We start from the raw sequence: 27,554 nt of genomic DNA, 5'->3' as shown, positions 1-27,554 counted from the left end.
TCTTGGGTAGGTCTGCAATGAACAGACTAAACAGCAGGGGTGCTAAAACGCACCCCTGTCGCAAGCCGTTCACAACCAGAATTTTCCAAGTCAGGCTTCTATGCCTATCAAGGTCAATCTGTACCTAGTTACCACTGTGGAGCTTCATCGCCAGGCTCAGGAGGGCTCCAGATATCTTCCACTGCTATAGTTTGCGTCAATGCATGCCTCTTTCCACCCTGTCAAAAGCCACTCAGAAGTCAACGAAACAGCAGCAAAGGCCACCTACCGGCTCCATTGACTTCTTTGCAACTCCCCAGAGCGTGAAACAGTGGTCCACTGAGGAGTGCTCTGGCCTAAAGCCTCTATGCTATACTGGAATTTATCTGGTATTGAAGGCACAGGCTGCTAGGTGTTTCAACAATGTTTGGGCGTAAAGTCTGGACAGGATATCTAAAAGGCGATAATTAGCTGGCTGATCCATCTTGCCTTTTTTATGAATGGGCTTCACTATAGCTCCCTTTCCAAATTTCACGGAGGGAACCAGTCAATGTTACCCACTGGAAAAACCTGCTCCATTTTCTTTGTTTTTTTTTTTAAATATCACATGTAGAAGGCCATCTAGACCACCTGCCCTAGAAGCTTTCATATTACAAATTATTTCCAACAGGACAACTGCCGACTGCACATTCGCGATCACTTCAGAGTCTACTTCTGAACTACACCGCTGCGATAGTCTCAGGACTTCCACCCTTACATAAAGAGGCGATGAAAACAAACCAGTCTTCCTCACTTATTTGGGCCTCAAGATAAGATGGCGACGAGATAATAACGGAGTTCACAAGTCGCCAAAACACTTGCTTTTGACCACATAATTTTCAATAAGCAGTTTTTGCTGCTATCATTGCAGTTCTTGAAACTGATATCGCTTGGATTTAGCTTCAAGTATTGATGGCTCTTGTTTACCACCCTTCTACCCTCCCGACATTGATCATCATACCATGTATTCCCCTTACATATTAGTCTAATATTTGGGTGAGGGCCCCCTTTTACTAGTTTAAACTAGGCTAGCAGTTGTTTCATTAATCTATCCTACCAACCCCGTGTACCTTGTCCTACTTCTAAACAGAAAGGTTCAAATTCAACTAAAGAGAGTACTTGTAATACATCTTTCGTAATCTGTTTTGAAGGGCTACTGAAGTGTGTGGCACATTAAGTGCTGCAGGTCCTCTAGTAGCATTTAATTGACATGCCTTGGGTACATGTAGTACCACTTTATTTGGGACTTACAAGTAAATTAAATGTGGCAATTGGGTGTAAGTCAATTTCACCATGCATAAAGGAGAGAGTGCAAGCACTTTAGCACTGGTTAGCAGTGGTAAAGCTAGCAAAGCTAGCAGTGGTAAAGCAAACACAGGAGGATTGAAGGCTAAAAGCTGGGGGAAAGCATGTTATGAATGGGGTGAGCAGAAATACTGTATTGCCTCTTTTCATGTGGAGGCATGTCCCGACGCCTTTGCCAGGCATACCCAGCCCCTTTTTTTTTTTACCATTTCTCCCTGGAGTTTAATGGGCTTTCTGACTTCGCCACAGAAGCAGTAGTCAGATTCAGGATAACCCCCCAACCTGCCTTCCAATGAAGGTAAGGGGTGCAAAAAGGCCATAACGCCCCTTAAGGAGTGCTGCGATTGTTTGATGCCAGGGTGGGTTGCCCCCAACCCTTGTTTTGTTTTTAGCAAATTCCCCGATGTTTAACGGACTCTCCCCTGAGGCAGAACTCTAGTCTACCCTTGGTATTGGGGAGCACTTGCTCATACCCAGAGGGGCACTCCTCGCAAAGGATATCCCCGGTGTCTAGTGGGTTATTCCCTTCTTGGGGCTCATTAACTAGGTGTGTTTCCAATTGGGAGAGGCGTCACTGGGGAGAGGTATTGCTAGGGAGCCTTTCCAATGGTACCTCTCCCACACAGATAGGTCTTCCGGGGGCAGAGTTATACCCCCTGCTAAGTGATCTAAGTGAAAGCAGACCACACTGTCATGCCCAGACCAGGGGCACTAGGACCCTGGGACACAAGGGCAGAGGCCAAAGGACACTGCACACCAGTTCCGGTGAGGGGAGGGGGCAAGGGGAACAAAGGGCATTCCAGGGCAGGACCTAAGGGCGAGAAGTCAGGGCCCACTGGTGGGACGATGAACAAAGAATAAAGAATACCTGAAAGCTCTGGTGTGTCTCGCGTGGTCTGTGGGGTCAGGAACACGACAACTGGCGACGAAGGTGCGTGATCGAGTGCCCAGCAGAAGATCGAAGTGCGGCCGTCTGTCGCGTCGAAAGACACCGTAATCGAGACCAGGAGCCCACCCTGGCTCGTGTGTGCAGCCACTGAAGAAGACACGGCGCGGGAGCCCACCCCGACTGTAATCGAGCGCAAGAAGACTGCCCTGCATCACCCGGTAAGGAGACTGAAAAGCCGAGTGAACGCGCGCTGTTTGAAGCGCGAAATATCGCGAGAAGAGGGCAGGGTCAGGCAGAAAAAAGTACATTAAGCATTTAGAAGCAGCGGGCGCCCATTTTGAAGTCAGGCAGTGCCCCGATTGGAGGAAAAGTATCGCAAGATCACCGGTGGCCATCTTGAGGTCAGGCAAACAGACCAATAGGAAGAGAGAACAGCGCGGCGGTCATTTTGAAGTCAGGCGGTTATAAAGAAGTGCCAAATAGAACAGCAAAAGGAGGAAACAAGCATTGACAACGGCAAACAAGCACCAGAAGTGACTAAAGAAGCACTGGCAAAGGCAAATAAATAAGCACCATAAGTGAGAAACAAGCATTGGCAAGGACAAACACAGAAACACCAGAAATAGAAAACAAGCACTGACAAAGACAAATAAAAAGACCAGAAGTGACTAAAGAAGCATTGGCAAGGACAAATAAAGAAACACCAGAAGTAGAAAACAAGCTTTGGCAAAGGCAAATAAAGAGGCAGCAAGAAAAGAAAAGGATGGCAGAAAGACAAAATGTGCAATATCGGAGACCACTACCATTTAACCCATCAGAGCCACAAGCAGGAATACAGTGGGAGAAATGGATCAGGCATTTTGAAAGATACATGGAAGTGACTGACGTGACAGCAGCGAAGCAACTAGGCCTATTCCTAAACCTAGCAGGGGATGAGGTTGAAGACCTACTAGTGACACTGCCAAAAGAGGAGACTACCACCTACGACAAACTAAAGGCGTGCCTGACAAACAAATTTGACCCGCAGAGAAATGTTGATTTTGAGCGATACACTTTCACGATCGCTTTCCAACGACAAGATGAAACGCTGGATGACTTCGCAACGAGACTGCGAAAGCTAGTAACACACTGTGAGTTCGACAAATTCGATAACGAACAAGCCATCAGACTGCGCATCATAGAGGGCTGCCGTGACACGGAATTTCGCGCAAGAATTCTAAAAGAACCAACGTCTTTAGAAAACATCCTATCACTAGCAAGAGCGGAAGCAAGAGCGACAGCACAAGCAAAGGAAATGGAACGAGGAAAGGAACGATCAGTGGACCAAGTGCACCGAATGACAAACAACAACCGCACAAGTGGATGGAAAAAGGACAGAAATGGCCAGACAGTGAAGAAACGACCGGAAGGAACGTGCTACAGGTGCGGACTTGAATTTCCACATCGAGGGCCGTGTCCGGCGTTTGGTCAGACTTGTCGGAAATGCAATGGGAGAAATCACTATGCCAGTGTGTGTCAAGGAATGCAATTCAGGAATGACAGAGGAAGAACAGAAAGACCACGAGTACCAGCCAGCAGGCATGTTCGACACGTCGACACAGAAACAAGGAGCCCCTCAATAGGATCAGAAGAAGAAGAAGAAAAAGAAGAGGGATCGACGGGACGACTATACCTCATGTCGGATGTCACTACCGAACAAAATGAGGAGGGTGAAAGCAGAGAAAGCATATGTCTGGTAGACAAAAGCAAGATCAAAAAGACAGAATCGGTGACAATAGGTGTAGGGTCACACAAAGCAAAGTTCGTCTTAGACAGTGGCGCGACGTGTAACATCATGTGTGTGTCGGAATACGAAAAGATGAAAATAAAGCCAAGCTTGAGGCCGTCCCGAATTGAAGTCTTCACCTGGGGGTCCCGAACACCAGTAACAAACATGGGGAAATTCACAGAAGAACTGACATACAAAGACCAAAAGACGAAGGAAGAAATTCATGTATTAAAGGGCGACATCCCAGCGCCATGCCTTTTGAGCAACATCACGGCTCAGATGATGGGTCTTTTTGAAATGACTTACAATATATCAGACAAAGGAAGCATCCTGAATGAATACCCCAAACTACTGCAAGGCCTAGGGAAGCTAAAGGGGCGGCAAATAACACTACACATTGATGAAACAGTAAGGCCGATAGCGCAACATCATCGGAGGGTACCAATACACCTGCAGCCACAGCTAGAAGAGGAATTGGATGCATTACTAAAGCAAGACATCATAGAATGAGCAGAAGGACCAACACAATGGGTGTCTCCGATTGTGGCCGTACCAAAGAAAGATACGTCAAAAATAAGAATCTGTGTCGACATGAGGATGCCAAACAAAGCAATTGAACGCGAGAGACATCCCGGACCACACCTTGATGACATGATCAGCTGTCTAACAGGCATGAGGCGATTCTCTAAACTAGACCTGTGCAAGGGATACCACCAGCTAGAACTAGATCCTCAGTCTCGATACATCACGACGTTTTCCACACACCTAGGCCTGTTCAGATACAAACGTCTGAGTTTTGGCGTATCGTCGGCTGCAGAAATATTTCAAGAGACAATACGACAAGTAATAAGGCCGGTAAAGAACAGCCTAAACTACAGCGACAACATCCTGGTGTTTGGAAAATCAAACGAGGAGCACGACAAAGCGCTAAGAGAGGTGTGCTCTCACCTAGAGCAGGCGGGTCTGACACTAAACAAAGAGAAATGTGAGTTGGAGCGAGACGAACTAGTATTCTTTGGCCACATCTTCTCCAAGAAAGGAATGCGACCGGATCGCAACAAGGTAAAAACTCTGGAAAGAGCACAACAATCAAGAGACGTGGCAGAAGTGAGGTCATTTCTTGGCCTGGCCAGCTACTGTGCAAGGTACATTCAAGACTTCGCTACAGTAAGTGCACCACTGAGGGAACTAACAAAACAAGGCCAAAGTTTTGCATGGACAGAAAAGTGCAGCAAAGCGTTTGAGGAGATCAGAAGCGCCGTAACAGCAGTAGACCACCTAGCATACTTCGATCCGAGGCTATGCACTGAACTGACAGTAGATGCCAGCCCAGTGGGGCTAGGGTCAATACTGGTGCAACACCAACCAGGAAAAGACTCCCCAAGACATGTAGTAGCATATGGAAGCAAAAGCCTATCGGATGTCGAAAAAGGATACTCCCAGCCAGAAAAAGAGAGCCTGGCGGTAGTATGGGCATGTGAACACTACCACATGTTCATCCACGGAAAACCGTTCACAATAATAACAGATCACCAAGCGCTGATAACAATATATGGAAATCCAAATGCAAAAATACCGCCCAGGATAGAGAGGTGGGGGATACGGCTAATGGACTACAATTTCAAAATAATACACAAACCTGCGGATTATGTGTCAAGGCACCCCCTGCCACAAGCATCTCAAGCGACAACGATGGCGGAGGAATACCTAAACTTTGCACTCAAACTCAACACACCAGCAACGATATCAATGGAAGAACTGGAACAGGAGACAAGGAAAGACCCCACCATGCAAGCAATAATGAAAGTGACGAAACAGCAAAGGTGGAGGCATGTCAACAACAACAACAACTGGGAAGAAGGAGTGAGAAAAGAAGAACTGCTCGCATTCAAAAAGATCAGCGAAGAACTCTCCGAAAGCGAAAATGGAATAATGATGAGAGGCACCCAAATTGTAATTCGGCAAACTCTGAGGAGAAGGACAGTAGAACTAGCACATGAGTCACATCGAGGGATTGTGGCAACAAACAAAATGCTACGAGAAAAAGTGTGGTTCCCGGGACTGGACAACATGGTGGAAGACACCGTGATGCACTGCCACATCTGCCAAGTAACAGGTCCCCCATCAAAGCCGGAGCCACTACAAATGTCCAAACTACCAAAGGCAGTGTGGACAGAACTGGCAGCTGACTTCTATGGACCGCTGGAGACAGGAAATTACCTGCTGGTAATAATAGACGAATTCTCCAGATTCCCAATAGTGAGGAAGGTAGCTTCGACGTCAGCAAACGCAACACTGCCAGTCCTGGACGACATCTTCGCAGCATGGGGCTTACCACAGACACTGAAGACGGACAATGGGCCCCCATTTTCAGGCGAAGAATTCAAAAGGTTCATGGAATACCTCGGGATCAATCATCGACGAATAACTCCCCGATGGCCACAAGCAAATGGGATGGCAGAACGGTTCATGGGAACAATCAAAAAGGCAATACAAAGAGCAAAGTTGACGCAGATCTCAATAGAACAAGCTCTGTGCCAGGTCCTAAGGGATTATCGAAACACCCCGCACAGCTCCACAGGAAGGTGCCCCGCGGAACTGGTGTTAGGGCGATCAAGCAGGACGAGGCTGCCACAAGTGAAAGAAAAGGAAAGCATAGAGCGACATGACATAGCAACGAGAGACACCCAAGCGAAAGAAAAGATGAAGGCATATGCTGATCGGAGAAGACACGCGGCAAGCACAAAGATAGAAGAAGGAGACACCGTGGTAGTATGGCAGAGACAAGTTCGAAAGTCAGACAGTGTTTTCTCAAGTGACCCACTGACAGTGACAGGAGTCAAAGGGCCAATGATAATGGCTTCAGCCGGGCCATACCACATCACTCGCAACAGCTTGCACTTCAGAGAATTGAAATCAAAAGAAGAGGAGCTGCCAATGCATGGGCTGAAGGAAGAGACACATGAGGAAAGAGATCAAGCGGACGACAGAACACAACGACCGAGAGGAGAATGCAAGAAAACAAAAAGACTAATTGAAGAAATGTGAGGAGACAGAGGTCCGTGGAGACACTATCTCTCTCTCTCTCTCTCTCTCTCTCTCTCTCTCTCTCTCTCTCTCTCTCTCTCTCTAAATACAAAAAAAAAATGTTTTTGTTTGCAACAAGGGGGGAGATGTCATGCCCAGACCAGGGGCACTAGGACCCTGGGACACAAGGGCAGAGGCCAAAGGACACTGGACACCAGTTCCGGTGAGGGGAGGGGGCAAGGGGAACAAAGGGCATTCCAGGGCGAGAAGTCAGGGCCCACTGGTGGGACGACGAACAAAGAATAAAGAATACCTGAAAGCTCTGGTGTGTCTCGCGTGGTCTGTGGGGTCGGGAACACGACACACATCTAATGACACAGTATGTATGCACTATTGTTTACAGTGATGCCAACGCACCATGCATAACATTAACAAAAAAAGAAACTTAGAAGCTCTTCTCATATGTCCTGACTTTAACGGAGAAAATGTGGTGGACGTCAACAGGTTGTCTACCACATTCAAGTGGTTAAGCTTGATTTTGAGCTGAGGATCATGGTTCATTTTAGAGATCAATAAAGGGCTTGATCACAGTTAGTATTGCACCACAAAACCGATCGGCTTCTTGTTATATAGGAACACTAATAATCACATTCAGACGGTAGTGCAAAATTAGCACAAACTGTAGTTCCAACTGTTTGACCAATCAGACATATCATTACTGAGAACGCTAATTATTTATTCCGTTCATAATCTCAAAGGACACCACTTTCAAATGCAGATTGTGCCGGGAAGATTTTTGAATCCACGATTGTGCTCAGATCTAAAGGCTCCTGTTAGTCTGGCCTGCTGGGGTCACGTTTTTATGCTTGGGCACAAACCACAGTAACATCTGATGTATACACTATGGGTGCTCATGTTTCTGCAGATGACGGAATGCAGACTGGGGTTTTCATATTTTTCACTAGCTCTGACGCTGCTCTATGCTTAGGAAAGTCAACTCATGTGTTGATGTTGGGGATGTCTGTAGGTGTTGAGACTAGTGCAGGAGATCATCTGTCTGCACATACATTGATTCTAAATGTTTGATTCAGGACATAGTTGATCACATGTATTAGCAGTAATTATAGCTAGGTTCTGGGCATATGGTTTTAGTAGTTTGCAGGATTACAACTGTGTCATTGTCATAAATATTTGTGGTGAGGTTATTATTGTGGTGTTTATACTGATAGCTAACATAAGATCTTGTCGTATCTCTTATGTTCTGCGTTCTGCAAGGCAAATATTAGATATGTCTCAGATATGAAGTACAGTGCTACAGCTGTCTTACTTTACTTTCAAGATTAGGCTTTTGGATGGTTTTATATGACATCAGTTCTAAATCTCCCTTGTATGAATGCAGCAGTTTCTAAAAGTTAATAATAGACTTTCCACCTTAGATTAAAAAAATCTCTTTAACAAGCTCACTTCTATTAAACTATTGGGTGTTAACTGTTTATTTACATATAGTTGTGCTTAAGAAATCAGAATGCAATACCTGTCCTCCATAGTAAAACTCTTCGGAGTCATTGTCTCCTTCTGAGTCTTCTTCCACCGCACTACAGTGCCTTGACTCCTAAATTGGAAAAACGATGGGAAAGTAAAAAAGAATCAAAATGTGCTGAACAATGAAATTATGTACAAGATGCACATCGATTTTTCTGGGGCTTAACTTTGAATTCCAGGAGTAAGCCAGAATTTCTACAAAAGTAAGTTATACCTATTTGTAGCAAACACTTGTCCATTGGTCCCTAAGTGCTTTATACTTTACCCAACGAAAACATTGTTGTATCAAAAACAAAAAACACAGAGTATTATTAAGGAAACTGTGACCTACATACAAATGCAAATGGGGCAGCTTGCCTTGTAAATACAGCTGACTACATTCAAGAAAGTGACTTTCTTACATTTACCCCCGGACATACTGCCATTCAAATGAGGGAATCGCCTTTTTATGTGTGCATATTACTATTACAGAAAACTGCAAATTATGTAAAGAGGAACAATAGCTAATCTGAATTTCCACCACAAGGAGGACAATAAACACGCTCTTTTGTGAGGGTGCAATTTCTGGTCTTGGGGCTTCTCCAAGACCTCACAATAGGGAGTTTAATCCAGGTCTACTGAACGTGTCTACTTTCAGTTGGGTAGGTGTGATAGTTCCATTCCAACAGCTACAGGAACATGTACACATCCTACCTATAAAGCTAGGTCTGCATTTCAAAATTGTGATCTTGCTTACTCAGAACCTGGCCTGGGCGCAGTTCACAGAGCTTCGCTACGTGGAACTCCGAAAAGTGAAAAAAAACTCTGCCGAGTTCCGCAAGTGACAGAGTGCAGTGCAAACTGCCGTTCGCGCTGATCTTCCTGCTGCTTGGGTAGAAATTCTACCCGAGCGGCAGCTCGTGCTCGCCACCTTACCATTTGGAGCAGAGTTTTTCACTCACGAGCTCCGCGGAGCGCAGAAGAAAACTCAATGAACAGAGTGGAGTTCACCACCCGGGTCTACTCAGAACCTCGGACAAGGAGAGAATTAATCATGGCCTTCCAGATGGTTGCATGAAGTCTGGGATTGCACGTACTCTTGTAGGAGACTTCAGGCTATGCCGGAGGGGGTAGACCATCAAGGAGTGCTAATTCTCTCCTCTTGAAACTTCAGATCTTCCGCAAAAAGAAAACATGCCAACAAGCCTTCTCTGGCTCTGCACCAAAAATTTGGAGCTCTCTTCCACCGGAAATTCGTAGAATCTCTTCCAAGGTTGCTTTCAAACTGGAAGCAAAAAGATTCCTCATGAATAAGTTCTTACCTTAACATGAGGGGTGACTGTCAGCTCTAATCGCATCGGACATACTACAGTATTGTTTGTTAATCCTGTATATTATTATTGTATTTGCTCCCCTTATATCATTATGTTTCATCGACTAGCCCATCCTTCGTTTACCCCAGGTTTATAAATGATCTGTTATGTGAGCACTATTTATTCAATGCCTATGCAGATTCTCCATTTGACTCATGTTTGAACTGTTACCTTCCTTTCCCTCAAATTGTAAAGCGCTCTGATATCCTTCGGGATCAAGTTTGCGCTATATAAAAAATAAAATAAATAAAAGGAGGACCCACTTGAAAAAGGAGTGAGTGAGTGAGCGAGTGAGTGAGTGTGTGTGTGTAGGTGTGTGTATGTGTTTTTTTTGCTCTGCAGTGGCCTCAAAAAGATTCTTTATCAGCAGTGATTGAATTAAGTATGCTTTGAGTTGATAGCCTGTTCTTTGCTGTAATGTTTTTTTCCTATTTTACAATTGCATAGATAATAAACACATAATTTAACAAATAGTCAGTAAACAAATTGAATAATATTTCAGAATAAACCTTTAGAAAATCTCAAACACTACTGCAATAAAAACCAGAACATACACTAATTTCTTCTAATTTACTGCAATTGCACCTAGCTATCTTCCATGGCTCTGGTTTCTTATCCACATTTCGTTTTCTGTCACTCCAGCTGGATTCATGATCCTGAGCTTGGCATTTTTTGCATTTTAGTATTCATTCATTACCTCAGCTTCACATAATATTCTCCCAGTTAGAAGGAAATATACATATATTTCACATAGCCAGCTTCTGCCTGCAGAGAAGTGAAAAGGGATTGCATTTACAATTCTATGGAATCATCTGTGGTCATGGCTCCTCTGCTTTCATTTGGAATGTCTTTAAATGAAGCTCATCGTCATTTGTCTGGACTAGTAGGGCGTGCAAGCCAGAAAGCTTTCAGAGTACTATGAATAACTATTCTGTAACAGCTGACTTCTACGCTGTGGTATAACATTTCTGACCTGCATTAATCTGGGCACATCTGATTTGGTCGTCCATTTCCCTGGCGTGTAATACATCTGATTACCAATTCAGGTCCTTCAATCAAATGCGGGGCCAAAAACCGATGATTAAAAATCGGCGGGGAATCTGCAAACCATAACCAGCAATTCCTTCTAAAGGTGACAAGAGAGCAACCACCTCAATCCTCAATGCAGTACAGTATGCAATTGTCTAGACTCTTATCTACCAATCTGCCACTATCCCTTACGTAATCAGCTTTTTTGTCTTCTTTCCTACCTATTGTTAGAACTTCTAAAAGTGTTTCAATGTTAACTTTTCTGGTTTACAGGGATACAATTAATGTCCTTAAATAGATACCATGCCAGGTGCAGTCTCCTTTCTACCTCGTTTGTCATCTATCTTGCATACTTACGCATGAGGGTCCCCAGTCAATGATGCTAAGTTTACGGATCTTCTGAGTGAGGCTGGAGCTGAATGATCCATACAGTTGCACGATAATTTGAGACCTCTTATTGATCATTAGCCCTTGTCACAGATGCACATACAGAATAGAGTCAACCAAACATTGATAACTCATGAAGGATCGATGACAGCTCCATATTATCTGAGGGACACTCTGTGGGTGAATCTGTTCATTATCAATGGTTGAATTAGTTCTGTAATTAAGCACAATAAACTCACCGGAAACTCTCGAGTAAATACACATACAAATATTAGCCGTAGTTTCTTCAGCAGTTTTGTAGACAGAGCAACTCAAGCCATTCAGTCAGAAAAAGAACAGTCTCCAGGAAAATCCCTTTACCACAGTTAGAAGGCTAGGCAAAGAAGCTACACTTGAGGTTGAAAGATTTCAAAGGCCGGTTTTTGCCATATGCTAGTTAGATAACTTTGTAGGTTTCCGATATTTTGCTCCCTTGGTGTGAATTTGACACACCACTGTGCATCAATGTTCTGATACTTAAGGTATTTTTGATTTAGAGCTCCAGATTTCTCAGAGGGTTGCTTTATTTTGTTTTTAGGAATAGTTCACTAATAGCCAGAGTTCACTCAAACGAGAGGCCAAAGAGCACAAGCAAAAAAGAAACGTTACATGTCTAAACCTTTGCTTTTCCCATCCAATAGCTTACATTGCTATAACTACAAGGTTTATAGCTTGAGTCTTCAAGGCTGCACACCTGTGAGATTTACTTTTGGCTATAACAGAGTATGAGCACCTGTCAGAAATGCTATTAGCCTCTTTTTACTAGTATAGGAATAGCACCTTCTGCTTCATTGATAATGTTCGAAGAAGAAACAGAGAAAAGTGAAATAATTGAATGTATGAAAATTATTTAAAGTTCACCGTTAGCAGAAGTAAATAAGAAACACTAATAAGTCAGCATTAGCTTGCTGCAGGCCAAACTGCAAGTTCAGGAGCTCAGCTAGAATTAACTATTCCAAATGAGTAACTTCTGGAGTATGCAAGACCGGTACACTAGAAATCGGGTGCCGATTATTTCCTAGGGAAACACTTGAAAGCAAATCTGGGGATACACTCTGGGTATCTCGGGGAAAAACTGTGCTAAGAGACAATGACACCACAGCACTCCCCTCCCTGGATTCCTAAGATGGGACCCTCCTCAAAGTTTATCACAGTTTAGTCCCTCCCCTTTAGTTTCTATCTACAGATAATCTAACACACAAGTACCTCTTTTGTTTTGTTCATGGGAACCCTCCCTCAACTGATCTAGTGACATGGAGTCGAGGTCTACCCTCAACCAACTTTGTATCTGTTATGTTATTATGTAGGTTTAAGGTGCATACGTTGAATTTACTGCTCTGTCACTGGAAGTGGAATTTGACTTTTGCAGGACTTCTCACTGCTTGTGAACAATTGTCAGACCACATTCGGAGGGACCAGGGGCAAGTAGGAGCTACTGGGCCTCAGCCTGTGGGGTCATCTGCAGTTGATGTCCCGGAATCCGTCCTACTATGGCTCCTCAAACTGGGAAAAGTACAACCTCTTCGGCGCTTGACTCTCAGTGGTAGTGATGATGAGCATTAACATGGTTCTTTGGGAGACAGCATGAAGGTGTACAAATTCAGCACTCTACACTAATCCGGCAGTGCAATAACCGAATTTCCCACCTACTCCTTTACTTTGGTAAAAAAAAAATACTTTAATCGACTCTCTTAAAACTTAACTTCACAGCACATAAAACAGTAACAATCCTCATATAGGTGCTGGGTTACTGCACCTTGTAATCTGCCCCACCTCACCCCCTTATCACATGCGCCTGCTCTCTTTGGTATGTTTAAGCAGGCCTCCCTCAGGGAGCTGGGTGACCTTTGGGCATGTCTCAAGGATTAGGTGCAGATTACTCCAGAGTTCAGTTCTAGCACTCTCCTCTCAAGCAAGTCTCTGCTGTTGTATCGTCTCACCACAGTGCAGTCAGTCTGGCATCAGACAGGGACCAGTAGCATGAGTTTTACATCACTCCCGCTTCTGTGAGGAGCTGTCTGGATGTTCAGAATCAGGTTTGGTTAGTTCTGCTTTCCTTGGTCCTCTCAAGGCTTTTCTCCAGACAGCCTGTATGTAGAGTGATGCTCTTGACAGAATGATAGTCTCCAGCTTGAAGTACCCACAAAGAGTGAGATTTCATGGGCACACTGGTAGTGATCAGGAAGGTAAAAAAAAACTGTTTTGGGGGGATCTTTCTCACCCTGAACGTAGTTCACCAATATTCCACTTTACATAGGTTAGGGAAACCTCACATCCATGGCACCATCATACACGAGATTCCTCCCTGTGGTACTAGGCTTAAGTTTCCAACACCCACTGACCAATTGCACGTCTGTACATCGGCAAGTAGTCTGAGAGAGACAGGAAGAAGTATGATCACTGCATGCAGATTCTGGAAGACTGTTAGGTGAGTAGCAATGCACTCAAGAGTTTGCATTTTGTAGAAAGTGTTTCTACATTTGGGGGACCAATGATAAGCTGGAGTACATGATCACGTTCAGTTTAATTCAGTAGATTCCACTACAGGAAGGCATTGTTTCAGGGGGCTGTTAGTTATAGGGTGGTGATTCTTCCTGACTCCACAAGCTATGATTTATGTCATGAATACGTTCAGTTTTAGGTGGTTCCTCAACATCCATTAGCTGAGAGAACAGAGGGTGTAGGCTAGTACTGAGATATATAGGTGGAATGGGATTCTCAGCTTCAGATTTGTTTTGTGCATCAATGGGGTAGTTTCATCATGTCAGGATTAAGCACTTGCTGAGGCCTGGTGGAAGGCTATTATGTACTGTTGAAGAATGCAGAAATGATCATTCTTAGTGGCACATCAAATTTAGTGTGAAAGGGAGCTCATGTGAAAGGAGAAAGGATGATGCTTGATTTATCACTGAGGTAGGAAGAGATATGGAGTATGATGGTGGTGCGGATGTAAGGTTTCTCTGACCTCTGTAAGATGGAATACTGGTGAACTGTGTCAAAGGCAACAACACAGGAAGCAGTAGACCAGCAACAATGTTTATGTCCACAATTCTCTTCAGATCATCCCAGATGGAGATCAGGAGAATTTTAGTACCTCTGCCAGGGGTAAACATGTTTTATTTACTGACAGTAAATGACTTTCTTCTATGACGTTGGAAATCAAAGTAAAGACACTTTTTCTAAAATCAGGCCATTGGAGTTTGGTTATTAACTAACTGTGAGTGGCCTGATAGAGGTATTGAGGGCAGAGTGATAGATGCCCTAAATTTGAACACTGTTGATGAGTAGGAAACGCCATTGCTGCGTGATGACCCCAAACCTTTCACATTTAGCCGCACCCTATATTTTTGATAGATTTAGAACTCTATGAAATATATCTCTGTTAACCAGTAGAAATGTGCTTGAGCACCCTTGTTTAACATGGTTGAGTTGGCTTATTCCAAATTGACACATTTGACTTGCCTTTAAGTCTCTACATATGGTGTAGAAAGTGCTGTACATTAAATGCTACTAGTAAAATGCAGCGTCTATTGTGCCAACCACCACTGTGGCAGTGCAAACATTGCTTCAGGCTTACCCTTTATAGCCTGACTGTGGCAGTATACATTTACACTCGACCTGTCAAAATAAACACTTTTTGACAGGTAAAAACCTCCCTCTGAAATATTAGTAGTCACCCTTTTGTACGTCTTGTAGCCCACAAGGTAGTGTGCATGGTATTTTAAAGTGGAGTATGTAGAAGTTACCATGTCCGTACAGTGACAAGGGTCCCAAAAGCTAATATTATTGTGGCAGGCCTAGCTGTCCTATTTAGAAAACCACAGTACCAACTAAAATAATAATACAGTATCGAGGGAATGGGACCAGATAGAAATATCATTAAACAACTATTTTTTATTAGTTATTAAAATTCAAATCAATGGTGAAGTCCGATTTCTAATAGATAGTAAGCAGGGCCGTCTCTAGGGCGGTGTGATCAGTGCCACCGCACGGTGCGCTGACTTGGAGTGGGGACATCATTTTTACACCTAAAATTATCATTTTAAAAGCACCAACCTGCTGGCGCGTTCCTGGCCTCCAGCAATTTTTGTAGGCATCGATTTAAATGTCAAGATAACTCCAGTGATTTATCATGTTCCTGGAAAGAGACCGGAGGTTTGTCTAGTGTAAGTTTTGACTAATCCAAAGGTAGCGCAGAGGGTTAAAATGCCTGCTGCTAAGAACGTGTACCATGCAGATAACAAAGTGCATTTAATGCAAGTAGGTCAGTGGGTTACTGCTTCTGTAAGAGAGCTCCTTTTGTTACTTGCTGTCAAAATCATAGTATAGAACATTGAGCTATTAAATGTCATCAAAGAGCTGTGTGTAAACTGCAAGGTATGTGTTACAGCTATATGTTTTTTGCCACATCTTTCATTATTCTAATATTCCCAAAAAGGTTCATTTGGGTGGAAAACAATTCTTGTTATTAAAGAGAACCTCTAACAATGGTGTTACATTTTAAATTCTGAATTTGTGCTATTCCAGAATAAGGACTCAAACTAATTGCATACCAGTATCAATTACGTGTTACTCCTACACCTTGTAGTCCTGTTTGATATACCATTTACTACACAGTGATTTACACTGCAATGTGTGTGTGATGCAAAGTGCTCTGACACCTCACATTAGTATGAGTGGTGCTATAAAACTAAATGAATCCGAGAGACAGTGGTTATGGAGACTTGAGGGGCATTGTTAAAGGGGGTGGTGAGGAAATCCATGGCAGAGGTGGTCATTGAGGGGGCGCCACAAGCGCTAAAGCTGGCCCTAATAGTAAGGAAAAGTAACTCTATGAGGGTTACCTTTTTCCTGCCTTAAGTTCCAACAGGCTAATTTGCACTAGTTCTCCAGCTTCTCCCAGCCAGTGATTATACTTGAACAGGGGGGAAAAGGTGTGAAATGCCTCCCAGGAGTAAACAATAGGCTTGCCTGATTGGGCAGAGGTGACTCCACTGAACTCCACAGAATAGGCAGGGTGTGGTCTGAGCGCCTCCTTTAGACAACGCAGTGTCAAATACTGCTTGACACATCTGTTTAGCCACATATAACACTTGGGGCTCATTTAAAACTGGATTCAAAGGCAATTCTTGTGGTTCCCTAGTAAGGTTGCTGAAGGACCCTGATTTAGTCTTACCAGACCTCTGTATCTGGTTTTGCCTCAAATGTTGTCTAGGTGCCAGTTTACTGCGACCATTAAGTAACATTGGCATTTTGTGCTTTTTGGGGCTATTTCAAAACTTGAAATCCTCCAGTTCCCCTGGTTGGATAGTTGCCATTTTGGTGTCATTTTGTTCATTAAATGTTACTCTATTTTTTAAAATCACTTTGGGATCATTATTGTTTTGCATTTTGGGTTTATTGCTGGTTTGGTACAGCGTAAATACTTTATATACAGCAGAGCCATTCACCTTGGCCAGTTTGTTACTTAAATTTGCAGCTGAAGACTTGTTTGAAAGAGGACAGGTGTTGATGCATTCCTCTGTCAAAAGATTCTTCAACATCTTGCTTTGGAAATTTTGTTGCAGGTTATATGCTTTTGGTACAACATGAACTGTGAGGACAGCACAGAATTCTTTTGAGCGGGGTATCCATCAGAATGCCAGGTGTAGAGAGGGTCCACTTCTGACATTTGCTACAGTGAGATGAGACTGCAGTGTGGGGAGGTCGAGTTTCTTCTAATGCCTGTAGGGACTCAAGCTGGTTTGTGTTCCGGTGGGAAGGTGACAAAAAGGTAGATTGACTGGTGGTTGTTCCAGATGCTAAAAGCGTTTCTGTTTTTATGAGGAGTCCAGGCAGAGTGAAGATTACTCCAAAGAGTGAGGTTTGCAGCAGAAAACAATTATAAATATGGCAGTTTATCTTCCGGAAAAAAGCTATCAATCTCGCTTTGCAAACTGGGTGTTCTCATATATACTGGAATGCCAGAGGAATACATGCATCTCAAATTCAAATTCAAATTCAAATTTACTTTATTCGGCTAATTGTAGGCATCAAAGTACATAAAAAAACAAGACAGATCAAATCTGCAATCAATAAAAACCATAAAATGATTATTAGTAATCTTCATAGAGTCCTGCCCCACTCAAAATCCATTATCCACAATAGGACAAAGTACACTCTTTCAAATAATGCCACAGTTCATACCAAAATGGAAATACAGACCACTAACACATAATTAGGCCTGGGAATAAATAAATAAATAAATAGAATAAATATATAAAATACAGTTAGCCCAGCATTAGTCTTATCCAACATTACATATAAAGAAGCATAAAAATAATTTTTTAAGTAACAGGATTCAAAGCCCTATCCGCAGGGAGATTCATAGATAGCCTATTCCTACACCTAATTGCACCTATTATAAAACTTGCTACCCCAAAACAGACCATAGGTGAGGCCAGCATTTCTAAATATACCAACGCCGGCCTAACTTGCTCAAAGTTGCATCCTCTAAGCAAGGGAATAATAAATTTTCTGCGCAAGGAGTTGTAATATGCGCAGAAAAATATTATATGAAGAGTATTCTGGTCTGAGAAATTGTCGCAAGGACAAGGATTTAATGTTCCCTCTTTGAAATACCTACCCTTTGGGGAATGCAAGGAGCCAGGGAACCATGTTCATCCTAAATCTTATCAAGACAAAAAGATGGTATGGTTTGATAAATATGGTTGTGTCTGCCGACCCAGGCTCAATATAGCAAAACTTCTCACCATGGGTTTTTTCAGCTCATTCTCCTCCCTTAGTACTCTTCGTCTCTCTAAGAACTCCTGCTTGAGGTCTCTAATGGCCGATTTACTCAGTGTCGGAGGACTCAAAAATAAGTCGGGACGGCCAAGAATTTCCATCTGGTCCTTAATGTATCTAAGCCACGGAATGTCTAACATCTTTTCCAGGGTAAGACAATCTCCAATGACCAATTGATTAAGATTTGGGGTAGCTTGTGCCCAAATTCTTAACCAACGCAATAACGGTGCAACCGCAATTTGGTCATAAATAAAACCTGCTCCTAATTCCTCGTGTATGTTAAAAACTGGCACAGAAGCAGGGACCGAAAGCAATTTACGGAAGAAAATATTTTCAACCCCCTGAATTTCTCTGACATCTGTATAACCCCAGATGTCACTCCCATAAGTCGCCATAGGGAGACACTTAGCATTATAGATCTTTATAAGCGCAGGGATTGGTTTTGAGCCTATTCTTTTTGCAAAGTCTAGAGTAGCCCCCGATGCTCTGGCTAATGCATTCTTTGTGTGTGCACACTGCCTGCACCATGAGCGCTGGTCGTCATAAAGTACCCCTAGGTATGGGAACACAGGGACTTTTACTAACTCAAGACCCTTGCAATAGAATTTGTCCTTCCTTGCCCTTTTTGACCCTATGGACATAGCATGTGATTTTTTTATATTGGTAATTAAATCCAAAGACTCCATAAAAATTTTAAAACAATTTAAAAGGGTTTGCAGCCCCCTTGCAGTCCTGGCCACCAACACCGCGTCATCAGCATACAAGAATGCGGGGAGCATTTTGGAGTCGGCTCTGGGGATATCTTTACAGCAGGAAATTAGGGAATCTCCTAGCTTATTAATATAGAGAGTAAAAAGTAAAGGGGCCAAAATACACCCCTGCTGGACCCCTCTCTTTACTGCTCATGAGTCAGTCAGGCTGCCATCTTCATTAAAGCGCACAGCCGCTATTGTATTTTCGTGGATGGCTGCCAGAAAAGAGATTAAATCAGCATCTAGCCCTATATCCTGAAGGATCACCCAGAGTTTTGATCTATTAACAAGATCAAAAGCAGAGGTTAAATCCATAAAGGCCAGATGAAGATCCCCGCGTTTTACAACTGTATACTTCCCTATCACCAAATGGAGATTAAGGCATTGATCCGACGTGCCTTTCCCTTTTCTAAAACCATATTGGAGATCGGAAATAATATTTGCTTGGTCCAGCCAGTCTGTTAACCGGGCCAGGACAACTTTCCCCGCTCCTTTCTTAAAAATTGGTATAATAACTGCCTTGGCCCAGGACAGGGGAAAACCAATCAGGCACGCTGCATTAAAAACGTAAGTTAGAACCTTAGCCCATAGCTTAGGATCTGCCTTGTACAAGTCAGCCGGTACTCCATCGGGACCTGGAGCTTTCCCCCCTAAGGTTGATGTGATCGCCTTATTGACTTCGTCAATAGTAAAAACAAGAGGGTGGCATACACGATCACTTTCTGCTGACCCTGCGGGAGTTCCGGGTGTCACATCACTGTACACTTTCCCAAAGTGTTGCACCCACCTCTCAGCAGGAACTAAGCAGTCTTTACTAGAGTTTGGTATATCATCAAACAATGAGCTATTAACAACAGACCAGAATCTAGAGCTGTTGGCCAGGACACTACCCTGACTAAGCTCCTCCCACGCCATCTCCCTTAATTGCCTTTTCCGTCTTTCCACTGCCAATTTATATACCCTTCTTGCATTCTTAACCCGTGAGACCTCCCTGGGTTTGTGGTTAAGGTCCCACATAAGTTCCTTATGGATATTCTTACAACTTTCATCAAATCATTTATTAAATTTTGGGGGCCTCCGTCTGCAAGGAACAGTTAAGTTCAAAGCGACCTGCTTTGTAATTCGGTCAAAGGCATCAAGGATAGATAGTGGTTGGGAGTCCTGGTCTAGACAGGTCCCAAACTCCTGTGCAAAGTTGGTCATTAGACTATCAATAAAGTTATCAGGGGTAATCCTCTCCCACCTCACTCTACGTGCTTGATCTATGAGCACAATATTTGCGTTAGTAAGCTGGGACATGGTCCTATCGCTATTTACAGCGCGTATATTGAGGTCCAGTGTCAGTGGATACATGCATCTCTGAAACAGGTAAATACATCCTACCCGATAACTGGCTTAAAGAACTGTTCTTTTGCCTTTAATCAAGCAAGTACTCATAGTATGAAAGCATCTACATCAATAGTTAGGAATCTGTTCAAGACTGGTGCCTTAGAGCCATACTGATACATCCAGATCAGAGACATCAGCAATGACATCAAACAAAAATGTGTTCTATTTTTGGTGCTGACCTGAAGAGTGGATTTGGGTTAAAATCCACATTTTTAGATTACAGTAAAAGCAATATCCATGGCCTAATGTTCTAAATGAATTAATTCATCTTTTTATTTCTATAGTCATTCAAAACCATTAAAACAACAATTCATAAAAAATATGGAAATGCAAAAAAGCAATCTGAAAATTGCAACCACAAATTTACAATAATACAAAAATTAAAACAAGGTTAGTCAAGGAGAGCAATGAGTAAACTTACTTACAAAAAGCGGTAATGTAAATAGAACTGACCCAGCTGATTGCACCTGTTGCAGTTTACAGCTGTTTTGTATCACTCACTGACAACGGTTTTGCAGCAGTATCCATAAACCTAGCCAATCTTATTGTCAGCTGAGGGTGCTCCCCTTTAAGAAAGAGCATTGATGCCTGCCTACATGCAGTTTCTCCTAAAGAGTTCAAAGAGGGAAGAACTATCTCTTGCACTCAGTTAAAAGAGCAGTGCAAACACATAGAATATGGGGCAGAAATATGTATCATGGAGACCAAATATTGATCCTGGGCTGGCTTTAGGGCTAGTGGCGCCTGGTGCGACAATGTTAGTTGGCGCCCCCCAATGACTTCCTCCAAGAGTCTCCTCACTACCACCCTCTGCGAGAGCCCCTCAAGATTCCAGAACCACTCTCTCTCACATGCATTTCTTTGGTTTTATAGCGCTACTCAAACCAGTGTAGGGTGTCAGAGCACTTTATATCACACACACATTTACAGAGACAATGAATTGTGTGTAAATCAGTATATAGGAAATGTTACATAAGACAGAGGACTACAAGTTGTAGGAGTCACATGCCATCCATACTTGTGGCTAGTATAGTTTAAGAGTGCTTGGTCTGGAGAAGCTCAAACTCAGAATTTAAAATGTAATCCCATGCTTGGAGGTGGTCTTTACTAAAAAGAATTGATTTTTACACAAATTAACCCATTTTATAACATTAGGCTACTGTAAAACTGGGAAAAAAATCATAACGCTTTAACCTATACCTTGTAGTTTGTATGCAGCTCTTTGACAGTTAATAGCTCACTGTTCTCTATCAGGATTTTAACTTATAAATTACAATCAACAAAATGATCTCTTTGACAAAAGCAGTAACACACTGAACTATTTACATTATCCGCACTTCTGTTGTCTGCATTAGCAGCAGGTGTACTTTATGATGAATCAAAACTTCCACTAGAAAAAACGCTGGTCTCTCTCCAGCAGGTCTATTAATCACCAGAGTTATCTTGACATTTCTATTGTTGCCTGAAAATTGATGGAGGCAAGGAACGTTGCAGCAGGTGCTTTTACCTCCATAATATATTTGGAAACACGATGTCGCCCAGAAGTAGGCGCCCCGTGCAGTGGCACCGGTCACACCGCCCTGGAGCCTGTCCTGTATTGATGTATTGTTTTCCTACATGTGCTGGAAGATAACATAGTGAATACCATAATGTTTTCGTCCATGTGCTGGGAGAACTTATAATTTCTACCCTTCTGATCCAATAATTTCTTCCTATACTACTACCTGTTACATGTTTTCCTCCCTTCCCTAGATCATCAAGGTGTGCTCTTTGTCACACCTGCTCATTTCTCTGCGTCTTAGTACCATAATCTGCAAAATTGGAGCCTGCTTAGAATCATGCTTGCTCCATAGCTAAGCAACATATGATAGAATATATGCTATGATATGAAACCGGACAATTAGGATCCGAGCTGCAAAGCATTAACAGTCGGTACATTTTTGTGCTGTACTGGCCAAAATGCAATAATTATGATGAAACCATGCTATGGAAATGCTTATCCTTGTACGCCTTCCTTGCTTGGAATACTTTGGGCAGTATTTCAATGTTTTATACATTTTGGCACAGTGATAGATAAGTGCCACTAAGCGGAAAAGTTTACAAAGGTATTACAAGACAAACTCTCCAGGGCATAAGTAGCTGAAACGTGTATATCCTTGTGTTATCAAAACAGTGCTTCTCTTAGTGTATTTGCAAAGTGGATTGTCTATTCAGCGTTGTGTATGGCACTGTGATTGTTCACATGCAAACAGGAGCCATTTCATCTCTGAAGTCGAGGGATGAAGCACGGGTTCCCATGGTAGAGTCTACGGCAGTGGCCAGAAGTGATGATCACGGTGGTTTGGGAGAGTCCAGGGATAGATACAGCCTTCTATGGTTGTTGTAAAAGTGGGTGCTCGCTTGGCCTGATGCTGGCCCTGATAACCCTCATGCTGTGCAGAGGTGGTTGGTAATAGAACACAACAGCTGTCACCACTCACTGGACGGGGAACAGTACGTAAGTCCATTTGGTAGTGCAATGGAGTGTAAGAGTTTATTCTAGATTGTTTTCAGATGACCTAGAGTTGATAATTTATCAACTGCAGCTCATCCATAATGAGACTTCAAAGATGCTCAAGAAAAAAATTGAAGTTTTTAGTGTTGCTGCCCATGGTGCAACTGTTCCTATTGTGCAAATGAAGCTTGCACAGCTGCCACCTGAGCTGCAGTTGTGTGTTAATAAAGCTTAGGAAAATATTTTCTCTATCCTAAGGACATCACACGTGGTTGTATCAATGTTTGTTTCTTAGCTTGCCTGTGTGATTACAAAAGGGATTCAAACGTATGCAAATACATCTACCCCACTACATTAAGGCATGTTTCCTAGCGTAACAGACAACAAAAAACTCAGGTCCATTCCCGATTACTTTGCCCTGCTTATTGAGGTCGAGATTGGGCTTTGGCACTTGCTGTCGAAGGATACATGGCGCTGTATGTACCACGAGTCACTATGTCCCCCAACTCAACTGTACTCATTTTAGTAACTTCGAGAGAATTAGCTGATGCTTTTCTGCTGCAGCACTCTCACTGATGGACTGAGCTATGCCACAGTGCTACCCAACGCTCTTTCATCCCCTTCCCTATACGGGCATCACTGATGCCACCCCATTGCAGCCCCAGGGACCTCACAACTAACCTTTGATGTTCCCTACTGAGCTGGAAATGTAAAGCATCTGCAGAGCACTTTGATGGCGGACATCTGCGTAATAATAGCACCAATGTGTAACCATCGGGTTAGAGGTCAGCACGCCGGCCTGTTTTGTGCTGGAAGTAGGGCGGATTGTAAACAGGAAGAAAAACTCTGCAGGGACTAGAAGTAAAACAAGTAATAGAGGATGTGTGACTCATAAATCTCACAGCATACTCCAAGGGTGAAAACGGGCAATGTTCATGCATGAAGCTGGCATAACTGGTAAAAACACCATGCCATTGCTGTGCCCCAGCTCTACATAAGGAGCCGCTTGCCTAACCTCAGTGTGAAGGCAGCCTACTGCCTACCTCAGACTGGTGTGGCGTTACGTCATTTTTATAGCCCCTGGTCCCGTTGGCAACTCCCCACAGCGCCGTTAAGTATAATGGCAGTTACATTAGCACAGCAGGATAGTATGTCTCAGAAAAAAATGAATCTACGTCGCACACACTTTACATCGAGTTCCATTGACTCTTAAATAGAAACTTTGGAACTGAAAAACCAAATTTGAGTCTCGGATTCGACCCAACATCCTGTGATTCAAAGAAAAATTCTTAATCTCCCCAAGCCTAATTATTATTTTTTTTAAACGCAACACAAGGACAGTAAGTAAATACGCACCCTTGGGAAAACAGCAGCGGAAATTTGACCTCGGTCTTGAATGCACAGCACATGTGACCAGATAACAGGATTTATAGCCCTGTTTACAGCTGAGCTCTGTAAGAGCGCTTGTCTCAAGTGCTCCAGATTAAAGAAAAAAGGAGTTCCTGAACAGATGTTAAAATGGTGACCAGTGTATTTATATAGTACTTAGTCCCTGTTCTGGGGCACGGCTAAACACAGCAAGAGGCATGACAAATGCATGCCATGGACAGATCAGGAGAAAGAATATGAGAGTGACAATGGGAGGCCTATGGGTGGCTGTAGGTACAGCATGCCTTGAAGAGACAACGCAAGCGCCGTCTAGCTAAGACCTAAAGAAGACCAGTTGCACGTTATGCAGGAGTACATGCTATCTACTGGAAGCTGCACTTTGGTTGGGGAAGTAATTGGGCTCTACTGAAGGTGCAGGATGCGCCTTTTCCAATACAAGAAATGCAGGTATTTGTAAGTAAGCGCCTACCCATGTCAAGCCCTGGATTTGAAAATGTGTAGCCTGGAAGGGCTTCTTGGGAAGTCTAGATGTGTATAAATACATAGATCACTGAGCACTCTAAGTTTATAGATGCTAATTATTTATACAAAATCATATGCAAAACACAATTGTTGTTAGAAGCTGATTGTTAGTTCAGGTCGAAACGTTTTTGGATGTGAATAGTGAATAATCGCATCAACACATGTTTTGTCCTAAAGTAGCAATCAGCAAAGTAAAATGTTTATGATTTTAACATTTCTCTATTGATTTTATTAAACCATACACCATTTACGCTGAGGAAGCAATACAGCAGAATTCCAGTAAGTATTATTGCTACCTCATGAAACGCTTGTTCTCAAAGGCGGGAATATATATATACAATTATTTAGCTTAAAATGTTTATGATTACCGATGTAAATTAATGGTTGGGGATGATGTGGGTTCGTGGGCCACAGATTAAAAACCGCTGGTTTAAAAATGACGTGATGCATGTTCTAAATAGACATTTCAGTAGCTGGGTCAACTGTATCGTTTAAACCCTACTTACTTCCAAATATAATATTTTAAATTAAGTGCTGTGGCTTTGTTTTCAAGATGATGACAAGTTGCAACAAATATTGCTTGCTGCAACAGTACTTGTTTAACCAGACCATATTCTAGGTGTAATTGGGCTTGTGACTTGAAATTTGGTAATCTGTAATTCATTCTGTAGATAATACACCGAGTCAGGTAAACAAAACTTGGCAAATTTCCCAAAAGTTACCTCGGACCAGTAGGTTAATTAATAATGGTAAGAATTAACTTTTTACTACCTGCAGCACGGGTTCAAGTTAATGACTAGTTATTTTTTGGCAAAGCACTAAAAGAATGTGCGTTTGACTCCAAAGAGCAGAGGTGGTGATGAAAACTAGCTCACGCTCCAGTAAGGATGCCTAAACCCGTATACATTGATACATATGATTTTTTACTATTTATATAGGCAAGCCTAATTCATATCTTTATTTTTCAACCAATAATGACCACTTTCGTTTTATCTAAATGTAACCCTGTATGGTTATTCAGGCACTAAAAGCCCCTGAAGAGGAACCAGCGTTTTACTCAACTGTCTACATTATAATTTTTGCCACTTGAAAATACTCCCAGCAGAACCAAAATTACTTTCTACTCCTCAATAAAGCAATTTACTCTCAGCTTCTAAAAGTATGGAGTAAATACTATTCATTCAAAATCTTACTTGTAGCTCAGGGGGTAGTCATGGTGAAGCTGAGAGAGCCACGAGTCCCTTTGACACTCTTGCGTCAACGAGTCTATAACCATCATTCCGGACAGGGATGTCACATTTCAAGATCACGTTTGTGAGGTCTGTGCTGAGCTGCTAGGTTTGGTTGGTTAAGAACTCCTGGCTCTTATTTTGTCAAACAGCCCAGCAGATGTTAGATTGTGATACAACCTAATTAGTTAGGGATCTGAAAGGACACAGCAGGTGCATTTAGAGGCAATATCATTTCTTGGATAAACCCCATAAAAGCCCTACTCTCTGCTTTCACTTCCACTCAATATATTTGCCTTCATACATTCAATGTCTGAAAGAATCTGCAGAATCAAACCAGGATTTTAGATGATAGCCTTGGGCAGGGTCGATGTTCTAAGCACGAATGCGGTACAAAACGTTTCGGAATAGCTCACCTCTCCATTTTCCCTTTGAAGTTTGGATTTTATAGACGACGAATTGGCAACATCACTGCTTTTTCTCAGTTCTAAAAGAAAGGAATGTTACATGTTACAATGCTGATCAGCCCTTAACGCAGAATAAGAAAGATACTTCCAGTACCACAGTGTATTCAGATGTATGTATAATTTAATCAGTTAATTGGGGGTGAGGAGGGGGGGTGTAAAGTGCTACACACAATGCACTGCAACCTCAAGACTGCGTGAAGCTAAAATGAGGCATTCTCGGTATGTTCATGCTCCTAGAGTTAACGCCACTGGTCTGAGTTCTGGGAGGGCTGGCACAGCCTTTTATACTTCAACGTGTGACAGAATGAGCAAAACTTAATTACATAACTAGTTAATTGGGGATTAGATGTGTACTGCATGGAACGTATTTGGAATTCTTATTACTAGCAGTAGTAGTTACATTAATGTAGGACAACTCATTTATCAAATTGACTTTGTTTTCCAAATAAAGCCATATTTAATTAATCACTATGTTATTTTATCTTGTATTGCAGATTACTCGCCTGAATGTATTAGACCACATATTTTCTTAGCGCTTAATGTATGTCAAGTAAAGCATGGTTCTGATGGGTTACTATAAGGTAACCTGCTCAACAACAGAAAACAAGCCAGCGCAAGAAATGAACCCTTCATTTAAACTTATTATACCACCCACGACAAATTATGTTCACAGTGATGCGCTAGAGTGTACTTGAGGCCCAGTAATATATATTCAGAACGACTGCCTTCAAAATAAGACAGGGTCTATGGCCGGGTTTTATCTTCAACTATGACTCGAAAGTATGCAATAGTGAATTGTGGCTGTGGTCTGAGATGTACTCATTTTTATGGCACTTTACACACTCTATGCACTTTCGGGGAATCAAAATTTTTTATATGAAGCCTGTGTCTTCTAGATATGCATGGGGCATATTTACAAGCCCCTTGCGCCACTTTTGCGTCACTTTTCCCATGTTAAAAGTGACGCAAAAGTGGCGCAAGAAGCTTGTAAATCTGCCCCCATGTTTTGAATGGATTGAGACCAGCTTTACTCTAGGTTTAGGAATCATTGGTGTTTTGTGTACTTCTATAATGTGTACCCAATGAATCTCGATAGATACGACAGAAATTGCACCACCGTATTTTTATTGTGTGAATGTAATGAATGTTTGTGATTTTTTTTTTTAGCCA

The 27,554-nt window shown here is 42.6% G+C and overlaps 1 protein-coding gene across 1 annotated transcript in view; it reads right to left on the bottom strand.

Annotated features, from left to right (window-relative positions):
• The window catches only part of PARP8 (poly(ADP-ribose) polymerase family member 8), a 788,553-nt gene that overhangs the window by 423,187 nt on the left and 337,812 nt on the right, over positions 1-27,554 (bottom strand). Inside the window, exons 5-6 of the mRNA XM_085631232.1 lie at positions 26,334-26,404; positions 8,542-8,619 (exon numbers count right to left, since the gene is read on the bottom strand). Of these exons, the coding sequence (XP_085487358.1) occupies positions 8,542-8,619; positions 26,334-26,404 (149 nt within the window). The remainder of the gene's footprint in view (positions 1-8,541; positions 8,620-26,333; positions 26,405-27,554) is intronic.

This window comes from Triturus cristatus, chromosome 2_1, assembly GCF_964204655.1.
Source record: "Triturus cristatus chromosome 2_1, aTriCri1.1, whole genome shotgun sequence".
NCBI lineage: Eukaryota > Metazoa > Chordata > Amphibia > Caudata > Salamandridae > Triturus > Triturus cristatus.
Note: the sequence above shows the minus strand (reverse complement) of the source record. Positions and strands in the feature narration are given on the sequence as shown.